General features: G+C 40.5%; 1 protein-coding gene across 1 annotated transcript in view; it reads right to left on the bottom strand.

The window, feature by feature from the left end:
* Positions 1 to 24,640, bottom strand: part of LOC127662137 (protein GREB1-like) — a 56,755-nt gene that overhangs the window by 6,743 nt on the left and 25,372 nt on the right. Inside the window, exons 5-25 of the mRNA XM_052153174.1 lie at positions 24,335 to 24,517; positions 23,097 to 23,219; positions 22,844 to 22,975; positions 20,945 to 21,067; positions 20,149 to 20,271; positions 18,749 to 18,934; positions 18,163 to 18,513; positions 17,584 to 17,712; positions 17,385 to 17,486; positions 17,086 to 17,283; positions 15,714 to 15,894; positions 15,451 to 15,628; positions 14,860 to 14,996; positions 11,562 to 11,910; positions 11,192 to 11,307; positions 10,222 to 10,427; positions 8,753 to 9,228; positions 8,564 to 8,666; positions 3,321 to 3,476; positions 3,073 to 3,212; positions 2,826 to 2,987 (exon numbers count right to left, since the gene is read on the bottom strand). Coding sequence (XP_052009134.1) covers positions 2,826 to 2,987; positions 3,073 to 3,212; positions 3,321 to 3,476; positions 8,564 to 8,666; positions 8,753 to 9,228; positions 10,222 to 10,427; positions 11,192 to 11,307; positions 11,562 to 11,910; positions 14,860 to 14,996; positions 15,451 to 15,628; positions 15,714 to 15,894; positions 17,086 to 17,283; positions 17,385 to 17,486; positions 17,584 to 17,712; positions 18,163 to 18,513; positions 18,749 to 18,934; positions 20,149 to 20,271; positions 20,945 to 21,067; positions 22,844 to 22,975; positions 23,097 to 23,219; positions 24,335 to 24,517 — 3,854 coding nt within the window. The remainder of the gene's footprint in view (positions 1 to 2,825; positions 2,988 to 3,072; positions 3,213 to 3,320; positions 3,477 to 8,563; positions 8,667 to 8,752; positions 9,229 to 10,221; positions 10,428 to 11,191; positions 11,308 to 11,561; positions 11,911 to 14,859; positions 14,997 to 15,450; positions 15,629 to 15,713; positions 15,895 to 17,085; positions 17,284 to 17,384; positions 17,487 to 17,583; positions 17,713 to 18,162; positions 18,514 to 18,748; positions 18,935 to 20,148; positions 20,272 to 20,944; positions 21,068 to 22,843; positions 22,976 to 23,096; positions 23,220 to 24,334; positions 24,518 to 24,640) is intronic.

Genomic DNA, 24,640 nt, shown 5'->3' with positions numbered 1-24,640 from the left:
TGTTCTTTCTTTTATTATTTAATTTAGTTTTACGATTAAGCAAGTTAACACTGAGTTAACACTAACAAGGTTTAAATGGGTAACAACACCACATTTTGAGGGTTCAATGGTTTTGTTTACAGAAGGGGGCACTAGACGGCTCACAAAACTGAATCCTCCATTGATCTGCATTCAAATCATTCAAAACATTTTACCTCTCATATCACTTGTTTACTCTGGAGAGTAAATTGGAACTAAAACTGATAGTTGCAAGGATTCATACTTGTTAAATCCGCAAAAGCAGTATCTATAAAATTGTTGTAGTAAATCGTCCAGTAACTCCTGATTATGATTGTCCCATTCTGAACAGCGTTGTCAAAAGTAACAGGTGCAACGTGACAGCGCCAACTATGCGTTGCCTGCTTCAGCAGTGGTCTAGTGGTCTGTCGTTGTGTTTTCACCAAAGTTGTTGGACATTTAGAAAAGATTTTAGAAAATTTTTAGAAAAATTATTTACCAAATTCTGTAATAAGATGTTTACCAGTTTGTATCTCGAAAATAATTTTCTGCATGCGCTCCAAATCATAATCAGTCTTAAAAGTAAAATTCACAGAAAAAAGACAATTCTGTCATAATTAACTCATGTTGTTCCAAACTCATATGATTTCCTCTCTTCTTTGGATCACAAAAGGAGATGTTAAGTAATGTGTTGCTGTCTGTCACAATTCACTTTCATTGCATCTGACTGAGGCTGTCATTCTGTCATCTCTTTTTAGGACTTTTCACATTGCGCTTAACCCCGGGTTATCTTCATTCTAAACCCCACTTTTAACCCTAAGTAAAGCAACATTTCACACTTGTAATTTTGAAAGGGTGTTAGCACCGCTTTTTACCCGGGGTTAGGAAACACATTGCTGTCCCAAACGTATATAGTGTGAAATGATTTGATGTTTGAATGTTACAGAATGTTGTTTAGCAACAGACAACCAATGAAATAAAGCCTCAGTAATTACCTCATTAAATATTCATGCACGTTGTACCGTTGATGAAACATTCACGCATTGTTTACGTTCTCCGTTAGAGGGAATCCGGTAAAGTGTTGAACAGTGGTGGAAAATGCAATAACTACCTTGATAAAGAGACAGTATTCAGTGTTTTCGATGCATATTTCAGAAGACGAAAGACAAACAGAGCTGAATTGATTGGAGTAATTTGCAAAGAAGAGCAGAGCATCTCAGTTGACAGGTTGAGTGTCCGTCACAAGCTGCATTCATCCAATTATTGTTATCGACACCACAAATATGCGATTAAGAACATTAGCCCAGGGATTACAAATGTACAGTGTGAAACATCAGAACAAAGTCACTGAAATAAGGTAATTTAACATACTAAACATTTGTCCACAAACCTTTTGATAACTGGATCATGTAGCCTAGAGTTATCTATCTTTTATAGAGCCTTTGCTACAAAATGATGTGAAAACCATCCTGATCACTCATTCATATAAAACAATATAGTAATTGAACTTTTGTAAGACACTTTTAGTGTTAGAAATGTCATATGTGAGGAGGCGTGAACTATAATGAATATTGATTGTAATTCACAACCCCTCCCCTGGGCCTATCAATGAGGAATGTGAGGAGACATAATGATCAAAATCAAGTTTTAAGTTAAAAGAAGTAATCTGACTATACATTTTCTTTACATAAAGACTTAATTTTAGACCTACACTACCATTTAAAATAAGTCACTTTTGCTCACCAAGACTGCATTTATTTGATCCAAAATACAGTAAAACAGTGATATTGTAAACAGTTTTCTATTTTAATATATTGTAAAATGCAATTTGTTATCAAAGCTGAATTTTCAGCATCATTACTGCAGTCTTCAGTGTCACATGATCCTTCAGAAATCATTATAAGATGGTGATTTTCTAATATGGGCATATTTAAAATGCATTTTACTCATTTACACCTGAACACATATTTGCAAGCACAAGCTTTGTTGATGATAATGAGGCAGCATAAACACTAGTTAAAATATAATCTAAACATTCATATTATTTTTATATCATATTACATATCATACAGCATACAATTTTTATATCATACAGCATACAATTTAAATACCTGCTTTAGCCAAAACAGCATTTAAATGTAACTAAAACTTGCTTATTAGTATATATTTCAAATTTCAATACTCTGAATCCTGGCTGGCAAGTTTGGAAACAGTCCCACAAGTAAAATATGTACATGTTTATATAAAATAGCATGTCAACTAATGAAAACTAAATGAATAACTTGTCCAAAATTGTCAAGCCTCTCTTCAAAATACAAATGTTCATCTGAGCCCTGCTCTTCTTCTGAGGAAAATTGTTACTCTTCGTCACTATCCAGGAGTTTTCTCACTTGTGTATTGTGCTGTCTTTCAAACGCGCAGAAAAATGAATGCACTTTGTTTTTACGGCACAGTCGGGGGCGTTTGCCATTTGATTTGATCGTCTCAGCACATTAGCGTATGAATAGCGCGCTCTGCTCGTGGGTGTGATCACATTAGAGATAATTAGCTGAGCAAGTAGAAGCTGTACATCACTTTGTTTCATACAGATTAAATTGCAGCAGATTATTTGTTTTAAATTTTAATAGTTTTATTTAAAAGTAGACATTTACAGCTTTCTTTAGAATATATAAGAAGTATTCGCTGAATTTCTGTTCATTTTTGTGACGTGTTTCAGATATGCGTTCGCGAACCCAGAGTCTGTTTACAGCTCACCCTTTTTTTCCCTTTATTTTACAAAAGCCGGCATGTCCGTCGACCCCAGAGGGTTAACAGTACTGAAATCTTACCCAATCTGAGGTAAGGGGCAGTCTCATACTCTCTAACTGTCCTCCTGATTGGCTGAAGAAGAAGTGATGCTCTTTTGATTTGGGAATGATGAAGTACAGTTGGATTTCCTCCCCAAGTAGAAGGTGAGAGAACGTAAAGGCATGTAGTGTGGACTCGTACAGCTGGGAACACAGACAGAAAGCATTCCAATAGTCAGATAAAAAACAAAAAGTCAAATAAACAAACATGGTATTATAAAAGGTTTACCTGGTACTGTGGATTGAATCCCATATACTGGTGACACTGCTCACAATGATGGTACGTGTTGTATGCTGCATATTTAGAGAGTTTAATCCGTGCTGTGCGTCTGCGTAGATACACATCCTCTTGCCGCCTGGAGTTTCCATCTAGAAAAATTATAACATTAAACTTGACTTTGATTCAAGAAATTATTAAAGTGGTAGCCTAATTGAACCATACTATAACTGCGTATGTGATTTTGTTACTGCTCTCACCATCTGCATTTGGAGTGAAGTCTGGCGAGTAGATCATGCTGATATCCTCATACTTTGGATCATGGATGGTGTAATCGAAGGGCATCCCTTTAACAGTATCTCCGTTGGGCCACATTGCAAGGGCCTGATTAAGTGGTACCAAATCTCTTCCACAATCTGGAGAAAATGTTTTAAAACATAATTTCACTAATGCATACAGGATACCAAGTCTAAGATTAAGAAATTGAAAAAGTTGACTTTAATGAAAGTGAATGGGGACCAGAGACAGCCATGGTCACCATACACTTTCATTGTATGCAAAAGATCAGCTTGGCGATTCTGCTAGAGAGTGCTTCCCGAACCTGTCCTGGAGACAAATCTAAAAGGGCTGTGATTAGGCATCAAGGAAAAACACTAGTATACGCCGGTTATGCCCAGAGACGCGGCTCACATGTGAGGCTGTAGTGTGTATGCGTCCCAACACCCATAGATATAAAAGATGTGGAAAAGATAAAAAGTGTGGCTACATTTCACCAGGCTTGATGCCAACAGCGTGTAATGCAATATTTTCGACAAGATAATTACTGCCAAGACCAGCAACTTGATAAATCCGATGAAGCATTTGACAGTGCACGGAATAAATGTAAGAGCAGAAAGTTGCTCCGTCTTCGACTGCAAGACGACAGAGCCGGTGCAGTCATCCTCTCAGCGTCCTCTTGCCACAGAGCTTCCTTCAACATGCCCACCATGAGTCCTCCTCCAAAACTATTGATGAGTGCAGCGGTGCTATGACTGGGACTCCGACAGGTAGGTTAAAGTTTAGCAAACAAACTAACAAACAATATCGGCTAACTTGTAGTGGTACATGCTTTTGTGTACTTGTTAAATTAACATTTCTGTGCACGGAGACATAGTCCTATAAACTGGGACCTACATAACATTAGATAATGTTTGGATGTATGACTATAAATAGCTAGCTAAATCGATGCTAAAAATGCTTTAAGGTTGACAGTAACTGATCAAGTTTAACTCACATTTAACTAGTTATCTTGTTAAACTGTACTTATCCTTAGGGTTGGCTGAATTAAAAGTTTAGCTTTCTTGTTTTTTTCCCCTCTTCACATTAATGTTATAGCCTGTGCCCCTGCTGACCCTGGCATGAGGAGACCTTTGAGTCTTTAAAATTAGTCAACAAACTGATAAAATAAAACATCAAGTTTACTGTCGTAACCCCTGTTCCTTGATGAGGGAACAAGACGTTGTGTTGGTGAAGTGACACTAGGGGTTTCTCTTGAGAGCCTCAGTTGCCTCTGAGCTTTGAGAAAAGGCCAATGAGAATTGGCGAACAGAATTTGCATGTCCCTCCCCAGACATATGGGTATAAAAGGAGGAGCCGAGAATAAGGTTCGGCCATTACAGTGGTTGGTACAGTGTTGTGGCAAGAGGGACACAACGTCCCATTCCCTCCATCAGGGAACGAGGGTTATGACAGTAATCTAGATGTTCCCCTTCTGTCACTCACTCGACTTTGTGTCGGTGAAGTGACACTAGGTGTCCCTATCCAATAACGGCATGACACTGAACCGCGTTACGTGAACTGCTGATGCGGGTGCAAGCAAGCTGTTGCGTGCCAAAGGAGCAGCCCGTGCCAGGCTGCACGTAACCTTCCCCAACACCCCATAAAAACGTCATACACTTTTTAGGTTCCCGGCCTCCCTCTTCTCTTGAGGGGGGAGAAGAAAGCAACGTACCAAGCATGGGAGCAGGCCGGACCAGCCGTAGCCTTTTCTCTCTCTATGTTCACCATAGGGCTGTTAGAAGAGGCTGGGGCCATCTGACGCTATAACACGCATCGGGGAAGGTGCTCTTTCAGGGGGAAAAGACCCAGCGGAGACCCCATCCTGCCCAGGCTGGGGAGGTCACATGTGATAAATACGTCACATGGGCTTACGAGCCACACATGGAAGTGGCGCGGTGGTAGGTCCTACCTGGTGAGGGAGGAGCTCTACAAACACAGCGACCGGGGGCAGAGGGAGCTGCCCAAGGGAGATGCAGGTCCGCTAACAGGGGGACCGTACTGCAGAAAATACAACACGGGGTAATCGCGATGACCGATAACTGTGGAGCACCTATTCCATTACAGAGTAATTAGTAACCGTAGTGGGTCTGGTCAGGAATTCCTCCACTGAATTCGCGAGCCAGAGGGATATGGAGGAAAAACATCCAGGGAGCGTGAGCTTTTGTGGATTCACCTGGGGGTAAAACTGCACAGGTTCGCCTCAGAAGAGGTGAAAAGGCGCTGTGCGCAAGCGGTATGCCCCGTCAGCTGTCCCGTGTTACCAAGTTCTACGTGCACGGACCTGAAGAAAAACGGGCCAGTGTCTACTCAACCGTTGGAGGTTATTGATCTCACAAAGGTATTGGGTTTTGCCAAGCCCGCTGCTCTGCCCATGTCTGCTAGAGAGCATGTCACCTTCGTGAAGATGCGAGGGGACAAGGACAAGCCGAAGGGGAGGACCTTGCACTGGTACGCCCGGCCCTCGAATGTGAGCCGTAGGAAGGGTCTGTGATGGGGCAAGATCGAAACGTGGAAGTAGATGTTCTTCAGGTCTACAGCTGCGAACTAATCTTGATGGCGAACGCATGTTAGGATATGTCTCTGTGTGAGCATCTTGAACGGGAGTCTGTGTAAGGCTCGGTTGAGAACTCGCAGGTCCAAGATTGGCTGCAACCCACCGCCTTTCTTAGGTATGATGAAGTAAGGGACAGGCTCTATTGCGCCCTTGTGTAACAGGGTTACAATTTCCTCCTGCAGGGTGTTGGTGTTCTCACCATGCAGGCGGGCACCTGTCGAACTGAATCGCATAGCCGAGTCAGATGGGTTGGAAAGCTAAAGCCAGGCATCCAAGTACCATTCGAGGCTTCTCTGGACTCGCCGGCCCAGGGTCTGCGCATGATACGGTTGCTGGAGTGGAGGCGAAAGGTCTGTGTCCAAGATGCCGCTTATTCATTAACTATATCTTTTTGGTGTTGGACTGCCATGAGAACGGCGTGTGTGTGCACTGGCTAGGTGACCCAAGGAATGAGGAAATTGCTCTTTAACTGAAAATGTGGGTACCACAGCCCGAGAGGGGTGCGGCAAAGAAAAAGAAGGAAACCAAGGATTCTCCACCCAGCCCTCCACCGGGGGATGGAGTGGTTTGTCTACCAGCTCCAGACGAGCATCTCATTCCTTGGGTCGTCCACCTCAGGAAAGTTTGGGAGCCTTGCAGTTCCTCGACGAGGTTTGGGAGGCAGGGGGTATCCGTTTCCTGCAGGGTGCTCTACAAGTGGGCTGAGAGCTGGGCCCGGGTTGAGGCGAAGCTGCCTGTTGCCTGGCAGTCGCAGGGGGATGCCTTCAGCGAGCAGACGGGGTCGGCTCGAGTTGGATGCCGAGGCATGATATGCTGGATCGCCTCTGTCTGCTTCTTTACCGCCAAGAACTGCTGGGCAAATTACTCGACATTGTTGCCGAATAGGACAAGCTGGGAGATGGGTGCACTGAGAAAGCGTCCATCTCAACCATGTTCAGCCACAGATGTCTTTCTTGGAACACGAGGGTGGCCATCGGCTGTCCAAGTGCGCGTGCTGTGACCTTCGTGGCCCGGAAGGCGAGGTCAGTTGCTAAATGCAGCTCCTGCAGCACGTAGGGATCGGGACTACCCAAGTGCAGACCTTTTAGCGCCGTGGCCTGATGAACATGCAGGAGGGCCATGGCATGCAGGGCGGAGGTGGCCTGTCCAGTGGCAAGGTAGGCTTTCACCGTCAGGGACGAAGTCGTTCTACAGGCCTTAGAGGGTATTGTCGGACAGTCCCGCCAGGTGGCCGTGTTCTTTGGGCATAGGTGCATCGCAACCGTTTTGTCCACCTGGGGGACCTCCGTGTACCTGTGGGCAGCCCCGCTGTCGAGGGTAGTGAGAGCGAACGAGCAAGGAGACACAACGTCAAGTGAGTGACAGAAGGGGAACCAAAGTTTTTTGAGGTAATGATTGTAATGTTTGTAATCACATATTTAACAAAACAATTCACAAGGTAGGAACCTAATAATGAAAATTAGGGGTCAAGATTGTGAAATTTGGCTGACAGTTAATTATCAAACAAATAATTGCGATTATGACGATTTTAGGGCTATGATGATTGTTTTAGGTGTTTCATGAATATGATGATTAATTACATACAAATTCACTATGTGTGCTTCATGCACACAACAAAGTAATTTATACAAATTTAGCTTGGGTCATAAAATAAAATAAGGGAATATGATGTCCTTTGCTTTCAGGCTTGAAAAACGTATGAGTGACGTAAAATAATATTTTAATTATCAAAATATGTCTAAATAACTAAAATATCTCTTATTTGTCTGATTTACTTTTGATCCATTTTTCAATGTTTTGTTTTCTTTTGCTTCTTTTGTAACACAGTCAACCTGTATAGCTATTATATTATATAATGCAATAGTAAAATATTTCTGCCTTAAATTCTTCACTTTCGCACATTATTTTAAGGCTCTCTGTTTAACTCACAAGACCTTATTTCTCATGAAGGAATACTTTGAGATTCTGTTTCCTCTCCACAGAAAAAGAACAGGGCATCTCCTCTGTCTCACTGCATGTTATTAACACTGCGTGAATAAACCCACAATGACCACGGACATTTGCCATTACATGTCCGTTAATTGAAACTGGAGTGTTTCGCGTTTTCAAAATTATGACGTTTATACCTTGTTTATATTTTTGCGGGAGTTTGGCGCAAGCCTCTGTAAACGGCGTGTACATCAGAGTGCTTGAGAAGTGGTTCATCTTCACACGCTCTCAAGAGAGCTGCACTTGGGATGTCCGCGGTGCGGTTCCCTGAGATGCTCGGAGTTCAACTGAATGAGACACAAGTGCTTTTTCCTGTTCGTTCATGAGACAGCATGCAGGTAAAGACGAGGCTCAATCCAGCTTCTTAATTAACTGATTTTTATTCAGTAAAAGGGCCTCGGTGCTTCGACACTACACAACTCTATCCCTAGCGAGTGAAATGGTAATATTTTCATGCCAGTGGCTAATAACAGATGTTATTTGGTCGCATAGTGCGAAATTTACTTGCATATGCAAGTCATTTGCTCGCAATGTAGAGTGCTGGATGCCCTCATATGCTTTTTGAAGCGTCAACATTTTGGCACCCATTCACTTGCATTTTGAATTAACAATTTCTTTAATTATTTTAACCTATATACTTACTGCAGTTGATGTCCTTCTCATCATAGATGTCCACCTCCATAAGTCTAATCAGCATCCGAGATAGAATTCCCAGGAATTGCAGATATGCCCCAGTCTTTCCCACCTGAACACACACAAAATTGCCATTTTATTTCCCAATTAAATATTGACACTGCAATCCATTGTACCATTTTCCAGGCAATCCCTTACCTGTGGTGGTCCACTGAGAAGCAGCCTCCTTGGGTGGAAGTTGTCGGTGCGTCCTTCATTCTGGTTACTTCTGTCCATGTGGTGGGGCTTGGGGACTGTCCATTGCCGATAGTACAGTGACTGCTCTGTGCAAGTCATCATCTTGCTAAGGAGGGGTCTAAAGGAGCTTGCCCACTCTACAGCAGAGTGAGGGAGGAAGGAGATAGATTTGGGCAGACCACTGGAATCCAGAGTGGTGATGAGGTCAAAGACAGTCTTGGGAAGCAGAACCACAGGTGGACGGCTCAGATTGCGAGCCCAGGAGCAGCTCTGCCGTAGAGGAGAGGCCCATGAGGACGAAGAGACGGAAGAGGTGGATTTGGACTGCCGCCTCTGGTTTGACTGCTTTTCTTGGTCTAGAGGAGTCCAGTCTGACTGGGGGTGCTGGGAGCCAGTTGGAGAGGCATTACCCAGGCTAGGGTGATGATCATTGTTTACTACAGACCACCAGAGATAGGTAAGGTCAGTGTGAGAGGATTCCTTACAAAATACATGCTGCAAGTGAAAACATTTAGGCTTTGTTCACACTGGGCATTTTGTATGTCACATATGCATTGCGCTCCAAATGATGAAAAACTACTTGAAAACCGATCCGAGCATTTAGACAGATTAAAAAAAAAAAATTAAATACAAATAAAATATATTAGTTCACATGAATTTAGATTTAGTTTAGATTTCAAACCATATTTAGATGTGATTTGGACTGGATCAGGTTTTGGTTTTTGCTGTAGACATTTTAAACAACTAAATTGATTTCAGTCAGATATACCAAAAGTTTGGTTGACTGTCTGAACAAAGCCTAAATTTCTATTAATTCACCAGTTTGGAGACCTTTCAAAAGCATGTCCCACTTTAAAGGACCCAACACACCAGTCACAATTCAGCTAAAATGCCAAGACGCATTTCATTTCACCCATTGTTTATTAGTATTAAAGTGAAGTTAGGTTTCCACTCAGGGTAAACATTTATTTTATCAGTAATGTTTAATCAGACAACAACAACAACAAAAAATTATGTTTTTCAGGAGACATTTGGGACTGATTTTACTTGGAAGAGTGATACAGAAACTTACAGACATATGCAAAGACTCAAGCACCGCTTTGTTGGGCAGGATTTCACCTAACAGCTGAAGTGTTAAAATTGTAAAATGAATTTAGTTCATTTAAGCCATATCAAACAAGCTATTTGAGCTATTTTAGACACAAAATAGCCAGTTGTTTTGTTTATTTTTGCAACACCAACAAAAAGAGTTCCATTAATCGCTGCATGTCAGCCAGCGAACACAGACAAGTGAAGCTATACAAACAGTGAAGTGCAGTTATACAAAATATCGGCACACTTGGAACATCTCTTGTCCAATCAAATTAGTGGAAAGGCACTGACTGTTATAATAATATACAATTCAGGTTTTCTTAGATTTGAATACTGACCATCCACCACAACCTCCTCCTCCTCATTGTCAGTGCTGCTGAGTTTTTCAGGGTCACTCTCAGATGGGTCACTGGGCACATATGGCCCGTGTTGGGTGTCTTGTTTTGCCTTTAGTAAGTATGCAGCCAGTCCCAGCTCCTGCTCTAGATTAGTGCGCTGTAGTGACCAGCAGCTGATAACACGCAGATCACAGTACTTCAGAGATCTGGAGACAGAGGGAAAACATGGGTTAGCCTACCTGTTTGAAATGTAATAGAACAAATTAATGAGGTACAAATTAAAGTTATTTTTGCATGGAAGAAATGTGCTTAGATTAATAGTGATATTACAATTTGGGCTAATAATATAATTAATTAACGATATTGGATTAACAATAAAAACATTGCTTGAATTGTTTTCAAAGTAATAATTTTCAGCCAAACTGAGTAGAGGCTGATGCCAGTAGAAAATGTGAAAAAACAACAAATAATTTTTGTTTTCAGAAAGGGACTATTATTTCTCTGAGGTCTTCCTGATTCACCAAACCATTATTTGGAGGGACTGACAACAACACATTAGCAAGGTTTTAAAAAGGCCCATTTCTATTTAAATTACGGTATTCATTATATCAATTTGTACAATTCTGAGTAAGAGAGATGGTTTTCATCATCTGAAACATAAAAACAAAGAAGATATTTCATAGCTGACCAATCTGTGATGATAATAATGAAAGCTTCATGAAACTGGGCTTCTTTAAAACTTTACTAATAAGTGAACCTCAAGAAACATATTGAATGTAGAAAAAGGCATGTCATGACACTCTTTAAATTAAGATTAATTTATCATTTTTTATTTTATTTTAGTCTTCATGGAGTCATGAAAATGTATTTTTATTTAGGTATAGTATAGTTTCAGTATTCCAAAAATTTTTTTGGTATTATTACAGCAACCAAAATTGTTTTGGTTTTAGTTTATCTTTGTGTTATTTACCTGGGTAAAGATTCGCCAAATGGATCCATGCCAGTTAAGATGAGGATACAGGGTAAGGCCTCCAGCTCTAGATAGGTGCGAGGTGCCCAGTCTGGATCCAGGACCTTTAGCCAGACCTACAGGCATATCAAGAACAACAGGATGAATGTTAAATGGTATAACAAAAAGAAAATGGCAAGAATGACAAGTCCAATATAGATTTAAGCATTTCAGTGCTGGCTGCTCAGTTGTTACTTGAATTATGCTACCTCAAGACCTTGTTGTATATCTAAACATATGATGTGACTAACATCTACTAGACCTAATGATGCTATAGAATTAAATATGTCAGCACTGGCATGTTCCAGTGAACATTAAACATGGTAAATACCCTCAGCTGGTCCAGGAAATGTTTTCCAACAGTGAGAGATGAGCATGGATCCCCTAGAATGATCTCAAATTGCTTGTGGAGGCCGAGTCTATTGCGGACACGACAGAGGCGCTGGTGTGCAAAGGCAGCAAGGGCGGGCGAGGGGATCCTCAGGAGCAGCATGTGACCGTGGCGGCTGGGGCAACACTGGGATGTGTTGAGGAGGCACTGTACCATCTCCAGCGTCTCCACTGAGATGTGCTTCTGCAGAGCCTGTAAGGCCTGCCTGCCCGCTGTTGCCATTAGAGCCAGAGAGTAATGCTGGATCAGCACATGGGTGCGAATCACCGCACTGTGCAGCTTTGGGAACCTGATGAGAAATAAGGGGAGTTTATACAAGCTGCTAAAACTTCATACATTTAAGTCCCAGACACAGGTCCCACAAGTAAAAATGCTTCTATTTTGCATTTTTCAAATTTTACGCATTTCTTCCAATAAAAATCATAATATCGGTTTAACAATTTGAGTAAAAATTTTGGAATTGAAAAAATAGCATGAATTTTCAGCATTCCACACTTGAATTGGCATTGACTCCACAATTTTGTACATAAGCTGATGATTCATGTTATCCCAACATGATTTGAGAATGAGCATCTTGTGTGCTTCAAAAGAAGCAAGAAAATCTAAATTTGGATACAAAGAATTTACAATGGTCACAAATGTTCTTTTTTGTTTAGAGACTTAAATCTTAAAACTACACTATGTAAGATTTTTTTTGTTAGAAATTAACAAAATTTAATTAATGAGCGAGTACACCAACAACCCATCTTGCAAACCATGTTTTTGCCTTACCCTGATCAAGTATAGTAATCTACAGTAGATACATTTATTTAGAGCAGTCAAGATGGATTTGGCACAAAATCACAGGCATACGTCATTCATCCTTGCACATTTACATCATGTAAACTGTCGGAGAAGTGGGATGCGAGTGCAACAGCTGTTCAGTAGCGGTGTGAAATCACTCTCCTCATAGATTTATTTGTTTAGTGTGTAACCAACTCTCTCTTGTAACTTCCAGCAAATTAATTATATTTTATATATACATATTTTATCCACCTTTTACATTTTTATATTAACGTTATTATTTGCATTGCATAGACCTACTATTGTGGTACAGCATGACAGTTCACTCGCAATCTCAACTGAGGCTGTAGATAGTAAAATAAAAATATAGTGTCTTCAATTGAACTCGTATCAGCCATTTCACAAGTTTCACCTCTTAAATTGATTTGTTTGTACAATACAAACATTAATGTGTATTGTGTAGTGGATAAAACACTTTAATATTTATATTAAAATATAATTAAGTGTGTTGTTTATTTTCCTCAATGTAATATGGGCTATAAAATTTAAGTGAATAACATAATATCAACATGAATATTGCTCGACATGACTCTGCTCTGCAAGGTTATCTCAGAGTCCTCACTCAAACCATGAGATTTAACCGCCACAAGAGCAGTGCCGAATCACAACTGACGTAAAGTGTTTGTCTGCAAGCATCTTACCGTTTTATGCTTCAACCACTAGAGGGCAAAAAGTTATCTAGTGTAACTTTAAATATTATACACTCACCTAAAGGATTATTAGGAACACCATACTAATACTGTGTTTGATCCCCTTTCGCCTTCAGAACTGCCTTAATTCTACGTGGCATTGATTCAACAAGGTGCTGAAAGCATTCTTTAGAAATGTTGGCCCATATTGATAGGATAGCATCTTGCAGTTGATGGAGATTTGTGGGATGCACATCCAGGGCACGAAGCTCCCGTTCCACCACATCCCAAAGATGCTCTATTGGGTTGAGATCTGGTGACTGTGGGGGCCATTTTAGTACAGTGAACTCATTGTCATGTTCAAGAAACCAATTTGAAATGATTTGAGCTTTGTGACATGGTGCATTATCCTGCTGGAAGTAGCCATCAGAGGATGGGTACATGGTGGCCATAAAGGGATGGACATGGTCAGAAACAATGCTCAGGTAGGCCGTGGCATTTAAACGATGCCCAATTGGCACTAAGGGGCCTAAAGTGTGCCAAGAAAACATCCCCCACACCTTTACACCACCACCACCACCACTAGCCTGCACAGTGGTAACAAGTCATGATGGATCCATGTTCTCATTCTGTTTACGCCAAATTCTGACTCTACCATCTGAATGTCTCAACAGAAATCGAGACTCATCAGACCAGGCAACATTTTTCCAGTCTTCAACTGTCCAATTTTGGTGAGCTCTTGCAAATTGTAGCCTCTTTTTCCTATTTGTAGTGGAGATGAGTGGTACGCGGTGGGGTCTTCTGCTGTTGTAGCCCATCCGCCTCAAGGTTGTGCCTGTTGTGGCTTCACAAATGCTTTGCTGCATACCTCGGTTATAACGAGTGGTTATTTCAGGCAAAGTTGCTCTTCTATCAGCTTGAATCAGTCGGCCCATTCTCCTGTGACCTCTAGCATCAACAAGGCATTTTCGCCCACAGGACTGCCACATACTGGATGTTTTTTCCTTTTCACACCATTCTTTGTAAACCCTAGAAATGGTTGTGCGTGAAAATCCCAGTAACTGAGCAGATTGTGAAATACTCAGACCAGCCAGTCTGGCACCAACAACCATGCCACGCTCAAAATTGCTTAAATCACCTTTCTTTCCCATTCTGACATTCAGTTTGGAGTTCAGGAGATTGTCTTGACCAGGACCACACCCCTAAATGCATTGAAGCAACTGCCATGTGATTGGTTGATTAGATAATTGCATTAATGAGAAATTGAACAGGTGTTCCTAATAATCCTTTAGGTGAGTGTATTTCTTATTCATTTTACATCAGAAAGTTTCTGTTTTAAATTCCACAAAACCCAACAACTTTCTGTTTATTTCCAGGTTTAAATTAAATTCTGAATCCCAGATTTGTATATCTATCTACTACATAAGGTTTGGATAATATTATAGCATTTTTAGCAAATACAACATAAATCAATTTCAGTTGTTTGTATGTTAATGTAATCTTGTGTTAAAGCAGTAAACGTATGTGGCTTGCTGTCCGTATACTGGAGGGCTTGGAGCTTGAGACTCAACTAGAGTCCTGAATCAATGAATCTAGAGGATAGGTGGAGATGGGGTGGAGGTGGGATGTCAGGAGAGTTGTCACAGGAAGCAGGTAAGCAGTGGTTTATATACTCCTGCTCGTTGGGTGTGATTTGTCAGATTAAAATTAACATGCTCCTCCCAAACCTATGTTGATTAACTGCAAGAGCGGCACATAAAACATACCTCTCTTCCAGGACAGTAGCCATGCTCTCAAACGAGCTGTCATATCTCAACAGAGGAAGGCCGCTACCAGAGCGTGTCGTTTCCAACAGCTCTGATACTCCAAAATACTTTGTGTTCTCATGATAGAGATCCATATCCTAGATAAACATATACAGATAGGCTATATGTAAAATCAAAAGGAATTAACAAAAAACTGTGGTAGTTGTTGACCAATATGGGTTTTTCAATCGCTGATATTGATGCCGATATCTAGAGAGACAATTAAAATTAAATTCATACATAATGCATAGATAAATCTTGCCATTGTGTCTTGCTCAGATTATGTTGGCCAATCTACCATTTCAAATTATCTTTTTAAATTACACCAAAAGCCCATACGGATGCGTTCAATGCATGAGCATTATGACAGCTTCATGATACTGTTTAGTAACTCAAGACAATGCGCACATACATGAACAAGTACGCTAAGTTACTAACACTGGGCTGCATGCGGACTGTCTACACAAACTGTGCTGATGACATCACTTGAAAACCAAAGTATGCTTTAGACTTAACCCATTAGTTTTTATGGGCATTATGTGGCATTCTTACATTATTGAGGGCAGAAGGCCAGTGGATCTCATTGTAAGGGCTGATGCGTGTGCACTGAGTCTGCAAGGCGAAAGGGAACGAGGTCACGTGGAGAGTAAGGATGTTAGGTGCGTCTCGAATTTGTCTACAATTCAGCAGACTGTCCACTAGTCCTAAGTCTCCTCCACTGTACTGTTCACTGTAATTATTTAAAGACAGAGAGACAGTTACACCAACAAAAAGCAAAGAGATGGGTGCAATGACAACCCGGTGTGGTCTGATACCTGCTGATGTCCCAGTGTGCGTGGTCATGTACCAGTATGAAAAGTGTGTAGGGGTTCATCTTGGATTTCTGAATGAGGCTGTTGATCCTTCCCACTGCGCTTTGGTTTAGCTTTACCACATACTGCTCAGCCTCCTTCAGTGATAAGCAGGCTTGGTCGAGCCCTAACTCCCGTAACACACCTGCGAATACAACAGCAGGCGGTGAGATCTCTTCTGCCTGGAGATCCAGGTTTGTAGAGATTCCTCAATGGGCACAGTGTCTCACTAAAAATACTTGAGGTCTGCTCTCTTTAGACCCATACAATGTCACAATGAGAACACTTTCAGGAAATATGTATGTCTGAAAAATAAAGTGTTTTTAGAGTTTTTAAAGGAACACACCACAAAATGATGCTTGTTTACTCATGAGAGAAACTATGCAAGTTCCCGCATGAACATGCACTTTCAACTAGCTTTTCTCATTTAAGATTTTCACTGAAAAATTTGTATTTCATCAATCATGAAGTGTGTCCCATATTTCTGTTGGCTGTTTAAAAGAACTAGCGATGCAAAATTTGCAAATGAATAATTCTGTTGAGTTGGTTCTTTTCAGTGAATTGTCCAAACAGACTCGCAAAACGGACTGAATTAATTCGTGATTCAGCCAGTTCGTTCGGAATGCTCTTTCACTGAATCATTTGGAACGGTTTCTCACCCAGTAAAACAGTATCGGTATATTTAGGAGAACAAAAAGAGCTGGATAAAGTGGATATTTAACCACAAGCAAGTGAATCAAAAGGCTGCCTTTTTGAGAGGCAACTTTGACAAACTTAAATTCTCACTGGGGGAGCATGCCCTTGGACCCCCCTTGATAGGTTATATTGACCACATTTCTATGCGTGTCCTGGCAGGAGCCCATGCTTTTGGGGGCTTTTTTAATCTAAATTTAGTAGCTATCAACTGCCATTTACATGAAAAGACTGACCAATATATTCATCAAAAATTTACATTTGTGTTCCGCATAAGAATGAAAGTTATATGGGTTTCGAGCAACATGAGGGGGACTGAAATAAGAGAGAATTTAAATTTTTGGGTGAACCATTCCTTTTAGTTCATGTATATTAACTTTGGGACCATCAATATTCTATTATACTTCTACAATTTGACAAAACAAACTGTAGCAGATAACATTTAAAGTTTTACTTTTCTGGGACCAAAAATTTGAATGACTCTTCTTGTACACAGGAGCTTATTCAAATTCGTGTCCAATGATGTGCTCTCTAGAAGGAAAAAGTTCAATTGAAAAACCTAATTGTGTCGTCAAGTCATTTAATGAGGTCATTAAACCCCTCTTCCTAGTATCTGTGCTGTAGAGTCTGATGGGTACTCTACCTGAGTTCCACAGGTGAAGGACGACTTGATGAAAGGTGACCTCTGAGGGTGGAACGCAGATTAAGAACTCAACCTTGTCGAACGAACCCAGATCCAGGTTGTGTGTGCTGGAATCAGCGATGGCACAAACGTGGGAGAGCAACTTCCGTGCCACAGCGAGCTGAATGGGTCGAATCTCATGCCACTTTACATAATATTCTATAAAGAGAAAAAACTCTTAGGCATTAATATGCTGCATGATTCATGCTGCACTTATTTAATGCAAAAAGGCATCAACTTGAACACACAAAATGACTCACCAGCACATGTTGGTTTAGGGCTGTCTCCTGATGGTTCCAGACCACAATACTGGACAGATGTCTCAGAACTAGCTTTTTCCAAAAAAGCCTCCACATCTCCATCTGACAAGCAGTGCAAGCAAATCAGTTCAAATACATTCAAACACTGCACATAGCAAAGAGCTGAACAAAGATCCATGCAGCAATCTTGTGGACTTACCTGGACCAAGAGAACTGAAATAGGACCCAAGCTCTGCTGCCATTCCAGAAGTCAGCTCATGTGTGATCTCTCTTGTACAATCACCAGGAGAAAGTAGGCTCTCAGCTAGCACACGTGTCTGGTGCTTTCCTGTGTGAAAAATTATATGGTATGATATGATGAATATATGATCATTTTAAAATAAGAAACAAATCCAGTATTGATATAAATGGTGCATTATATGGAGTGGAGTATATAGGATCAATATACACAGAGTCCAAAATTAACACTCGCCTAGTGCAATATAAAATGCAATAAAAGCAAATAAAACATACTCATTTTTGCAGGTGCAATTTCAGTGAGAAAGTGAGAAAAGGACCTGCACTGTTTGCCACAAATATATATTTGCCACATAATATTTATATGGCCGGTTTGAAACATTTATGTCTAGAAAATGTCTCAATTCATAAATGTTCATTTTGGCCCTAAGTGTACAGTTAGAAGCATGTCAAGTCATTTGCTTTTGTTAAAACTCTACAAAGACCAAACACTTATCTTTACATTACCATTCACTCTATGGAAATTAAGTGACCCACATACCAGTCACCACCACACATGACTCTATCTCCTGACTCCTGTTCATGCAGATGACCACCACAAAACTAGTCTGGCTCAATCTCCCATCCACGAGCCTGTGAAAGGTGTCCTCCAGCCCTTCGGCCAGAGAGGGCGCTGTGTCCAGCACCAACACTCCTTCCCCACATGAGCTGGTGGCAAGTTTAGCCAGCCAGGGGAGCTGAGAGGGGGTGAGAGGCTGGGCCAGGCAGGGAAGAGGAGGAGGAAACTGTACATGAGTCTGCTGGTACTGCCGGATCTCCGTCAGGTGTGACTCGTGCCAGGAACGCATGAAGATCTGCTCCAGGTCTTCCATCAGAGGAATCTGGTCAGGTGCTGTTGCAACATGATACACAAGTATCAAGTAAAAAATAAAAAATCACGCATAAATACCTTTTATAATCTCTTGGTAGATGTTAACTGGACTCTGGCATTGGCACAGTCATATAAACACTTAATGCAAACATGGCGTCAGTCATATTGTGTATAACTCATATAATGCAAACATAGGGATAATCAGACTGTGTGAAACATGCATACAGTATTCACACTGAAACACTGTGATTCTTACCAAGCTGCACTAAATAGTAGACAGTCAGCAGGATCTGCATCTCAGTGGAGATGGGCTGAATTGGAGCGGCTCCATATTGCTCGTAGACACGCGGGAGGTTTTGAGAGCTGTGGTAGCATTTCTGCATCAAGCCACTCACCAGCACGTCCCCGAGATTCCCACATAAACGTGGCAGTGTCCCATGTCCTACAGACAAACAAGTATATACACACAGTCTAATTTAACAGCTGGCCCAGGATAAAGTTGTGGGAACTGCTATTAGATACTATTTGTGTCACACCATGGACACAACACCAGGCAGCAACCTGATACAAATCTTTTATCATTTACTCACCCTCATGTTATTTCAAATCGGTATGACTTTCTATCTTCTGAGGAACACAAAAGTGTTCCTAAATGTTAGACAGAATGTTAGCCTCAGTCACCATTTACTTTAATTGTACTGAAAAAAAATTCAATAAAGCAATTAAATGTTAATGGAGACTGAGAGACTAAAATACTGCCTAAATATATCCTTTTGTGTTTCATATAGAGAATTCAGTCAAATGGGTTTGGATGAGGGTGAGTAAATGAATATTTTCAAAATAAAAACTAAATATTTTATTGGTGGCCATGCTGAGATTTTGTATGCATGTTTTTTTAAGTAAAATGGGATAGGAAAAAGTCTTTCAAAATTGAAAAAATTACAATTCATCTTTAAAGAACATAAATTCTGTGCGATTAATTCATACGGCTAGGCATTGGCTTTACATTTGCTCTGTCAGCAACAGAAACTGGCCTCTATAAATCATATGCAAGATAATTTTTTCTTTTCTTTTTTTCCTCTTTGTTTATTGTGGCATTTTAAACATACACAATCATACTACACAGTCATTACAGTGTACATACACGTATCCCATTACAGCCAAATCTTTTGAAACAGTAAGAAAAGCAGTTTTCCAGATGAATGTGTTTAGTTTATGAGTCATAGTCATGTATTCCATGTATTTTATATTCTTTTGGATGCCACATTTATTTTGTTAATCACAGGAACTATGTACATCCAGGGATGTGACCAATCTATACATACATCTGTGCAAGCATATTCATACAGTATATTACTGTTTATAAATATATATTTATACCTCTATAAACATCAATATAAAACAAATTCTTGACAAAACTTTTAACCCTAAACATATATACATACTGTATATGATCAAAATAGAGTATTTTACTTTGAGGAATATCTGTTCTAAAAACATGTTTTAAAGGTCCTATTTCTTTCCAGTATGCCTGAATATTTGAACATTCCCAGAACATACGATAATGGTTTGCATCTCAGATTATTTTTTTCATGTCATGGCCAAGATGGTGAAAAGGGGAATGCAAGACAGAATTTTTTTTTGTGTTAGTTTCACCTTTAAAAATGACTGGCCGCAGTCCACAGGTCTGGAGCAGGTGATCAGGCACTGTAATAGTCTCACCTGGGGCGAGAGGTGGCGAGGAGCCCAGAGACAAACACCCTGATGCCCCACTATCAGCTGAGAAAAAACACATACACACTTGATACTGTATAGTCTAGGTACAGTACATCTGCATGAACACTTGCTTAAATTAAGTAGTCTGAACTTGCATACGCACGCACACACAAATGTTGGTGCAGCTATCATTATGAGGACTCTCCATAGACATAATGATTTTTATACTGTACGAACTAATGATTCCATCCCCTAACCCTAAACCTCACAAAAAAACTTTCTGCATAATTTAAAAAAAAAAAAAAACATCATTTAGTATGACTTTTAAGCAATTTGAATCATGGGGACACTAGAAATGTCCTCATAAACCACATTTATAGCATAATAATAAAATGTAATTACCAGTTTGTGACCTAAAAAAAGTCATGATCATGAGCATTATTATCATCCAAAACAAACACAATACATCTCTTAAGTATTAAGTAATATCAAAAACCATCTTGTAATTATTAAATTCTTGCTGAGACACTCTATAGATTTTTTATAATATATATTTTCAATATTTTTGCTGTCAGTGATCTTGAGAGAAGATTCTTTTCTGATTCAATGAAAGGAAAAATATCTAATTAGAAAGCTCTCTTTTGCAGAACCTGTGCTGCTGTCAGATTACTTCAGAGGCACAAAAAACACATACACTAATGTGAAACTACAATGATGGACATATGAATTTTTCTACCTGATTTAGTGCCGTTGGTGGTGCTGGTGGGAATAGGTCTGAGGGTGGCTTCTGTCGGAGCAGAGGATTCTGGGGACCATCCCCTATGTCTCTTCTTTGGAGGCCCAGAATTTGCCATGGAGCCTTGAAAAATGGCACAACTGGTCAATATGATAAAAAATAAAAGCATAAATAAGCAGTTTTTTACATTTTCTGAAGATATTAGATTGTCTGTCTAGCAACGCATTACCCTAACAATGTCTTAGCAACAACCTAGAACACTTTAATAGTGATCGATCGATTGATCTATCTGTCTGTCTGTCTATCTATCTATCTATCTCGGTCAGTTGGTCTGTCTTGTAATGCCAAGGCTTTAAGGCTATTCCAAGCCAACATCAAAGTTTGTCTCTCAAGAGGATTTTGGTGTCATAATAAGTCATTAGTACATCACAATGCATTTGGCAGACCCTTTTATCCAAAGCAACTTACAGTGCACTTATTACAGGGACAATCCCCCCCGGAGCAACCTGGAGTTAAGTGCCTTGCTCAAGGACACAATGGTGGTGGCCGTGGGGTTAGAACCTGCGACCTTGTGATTAACAGCCCTGTGCTTTAGCCACTACGCCACCACCACTCTTAACTTATTATTTTACATATTAACCAGACTGTAAACGTGGGCACATGTGATGGTTCAATCCTAATGAAAATTAAGCATAAGGAAGGAAGTCTCACATTTTACAACGCAGACAGAGAGAAGGAGAGAGAAGGAAAGCCAGAACAAAAAAAAGCAAGTGATAGGGAGAAACTTTACAGCACTTTATAGAGGAGATAGTCAGAGGGTGTTGAAAGAAAAAAAAGAGATCTTTTACAGCCCCAACTACTGAATAATAACAGACACCAACAACAAAAGAGGAAAAGACCTAGTCAATACAGCAAGCTCGTTTTTAAAGCATTTCAACATTTCAAAGGGGGGGGCTGACTTTCATTGGAGGTGTGAAGTCTAGAGGGTGGGGAGGTGGGGTGGCTGACCCTGTGAAATGTATGTTTCCCTTCTCTCTGATCCGGCACAACTACAATCTAAAGGTATAAACTCTGGCCATGGCTACACCTGGTATTGAACCTGATGTAATTTTTTCCATTTTCAATTCTTGTATCTCAGTTTAATATGTAAAGTCAAATATAAGAAAGCCATTGTAGGTTGATTTGACATAAAAGTATAAAACAGGCTCTGTGGTGCTTTCAAAACATTGCTCTGTTTGTTTCAATGGCCAGTCCAGCCTAACACAGCAACACTGGTTCAACCACTGGGGTGAGTTTGGGTGGGACCTTCTGTTTGTACGACCAATGGCGGACAGGAGAGTTTTCTGTAAATTGTTTGAAAACAGTGATTATTTTAGCAATTCCGTTTGGCGGGGCTAGGGGTGCAGCAATTACACACTATAAGATTTATATTCTTTAAGACCCATGTTAGGTGATCTGAGAACAAACATGAAACATTTTTGCAGCAGAATTCACATTTATTTTAGTGGTGTAGCTGTATTACCTGAGCTTCAGATGTGCTTCAAATGATCAGTGTCACTGCATGTTGATGTCAGGCATACTGAAGAAGTGCCATGAATTATTGTGCATATACTGTATGCTTTTCCAAATGTTCTGATCAAAATGTTTTGGACCCCATTTACACATGTATTTAACACTGTCCACTTGTGATTGGACCGAAACGGAATGTTCCGCATTCAAATCAGGTTAAGCTCAAGGAACAGCATTTGTCTCACCTTGTTTAGTTACAAAAAAAAAAGCAACAATTGTGGTTGCAGTAAGGCACTTAAAATGGGAATGAATAGGGACAGTCAATACATTTTAAAATACACACTTAGTCCAGGGTCATTGAGTATTGTGACCTCTAAATGGCAGGATTACCTGTTACCGTGGGCCTTCCTGGGCCATTGGCCACTATTCCAGGTTGTGGCTGAGGCTGCTGGGGTCCAGGAACATGACTGCCATTGGTTCTGGGAGGAGAACCCTCAGATATGTGAAGATGCGAATTCAGATCTGTGTGATGATAACAGAAAAAGCACACATAGTCATCGGCCATTCTGACTTTGGTAACATGGCAGGTGGTTAAATAGTGTTTCATCCATTCGATCTGAACACTCTATGTGGGTTTCAGTACCTGTGTGATTCATTGTGTTCAAGGTTGTGTGCCCTGAATTGGGAAGCAGGTCAGTGGGTCCATGGCCTGAATGTTCCTCTGGTCCACCAGCAATGTTAGAGACAGCATGTCTCATTCTGCTCTCTGCAAACAACATGAGTAATACCCTTTTCAGTAAACAGTGTAATACAATGAATAGCATAAGCTGATCAACACTGAATAATTCTAAAATTGTGTGCATCTCTGGAACACAGTGTCCCATATTGGTGGGACATGTCCAGCAATCTGTCCACACTGAACATGAAACTGCAAATAAACTTAAATTAATATTTCATGACCATTTATTTATGTGCCATGTACTGAGCGATATACTGTACAGTCAGCTGGTCATTATTGCAAAATAACCCCTTCAGGGGTTATTGTATTACCATGTTAGAGTTTATTTTAATCCATACTTATATTTTTCATTACACTTTTAAGTATTCACTAGAAAAACGTCCATTAGTCATTAAGGACATGACTAATATTAATTTAGTTAACGCAATTCAGAAACATTTGCGCATATACTGCCAAAGCTCTTAGACCCAATGTTGACATGATGTCACCATGGTAGCAGTGAATTAAACTTGGTGTGCTGACCATCTGGACTCTCTGCCTGGGAAGGCAAATGCTGGTCAATCGTGTGAATGAGTCAATAGCCCAGTGACTGACGAGGTCAAGTCAACCCTCTTGCAAGTCACTGGCTAGATAAGATCAATAGTGGTCACTAACCTCCTACTCAGGCACTGTTTACACCAGGTATTAAGATATGTCTAAGATGATCTGATCACAAGCGGTTAGGCGAGCCGTGGTAAAAAGAATGGGTCTCAGGTGGCCACTTATGCAAATCAATATTTAACAACTGTAAATCTATACTTTTACTTTCACATTCAGCTTCTTCCTGGTTGGGGCTGGAGATTAAAAAAAGGACTTGATATGTATTTAACCACTGGAGACTTATGGATTCCTTTTATGCTGCCTTTATTTCCTTTTTAGCCTTGTGAGTTCTAGTTACCATTCACTTCCATTGTGAGAACCAACAGAGCTGAGATGTTCTTCTAAAAATATTAATCTGCATTCTGTTGAAGAAAGAAAGTCATACGCATCTGGGATGGTATGAGGGTGAGTAAATGATGAGATAATTAAATTTTTGGGTGAACTATCCCTTTAAATGCCTAAATATCTTTGTTCCATTTGATTGAAGTTCTAATGGATATTACCTATACCCTTCCAGCAGATTGGTGGTCCCTTGACCAGTACGCCCTGTGCATTCCTGAGCAGGTGGTACTTTAAGTGCTTCTGCTTTTTGGGTTGCGTGGTAAGTTTCAGGTTGATGTGATTGGCAAACTCAGTGAAGTACCGGAAGCCCTTCTCGCCACAGCCCATGCAGTTCCCTGAGAACCCTACGAGGAAAGAACAGACAAGACATCCTGTGAATATCTGCTTTCAAGACAAACAGTCTTTGCATGCACAGATGTGGTCCCACCAGGTTGGGGTACCCTGACCCAGCTACAGGCTCCGTGCTC

The sequence above is a fragment of the Xyrauchen texanus genome, chromosome 22 (genome assembly GCF_025860055.1).
Source record: "Xyrauchen texanus isolate HMW12.3.18 chromosome 22, RBS_HiC_50CHRs, whole genome shotgun sequence".
NCBI classification, from domain to species: Eukaryota; Metazoa; Chordata; class Actinopteri; order Cypriniformes; family Catostomidae; genus Xyrauchen; species Xyrauchen texanus.
The sequence above is the reverse complement of the archived record's forward strand: the minus strand, read 5'-3'. Positions and strand labels throughout refer to the sequence as shown.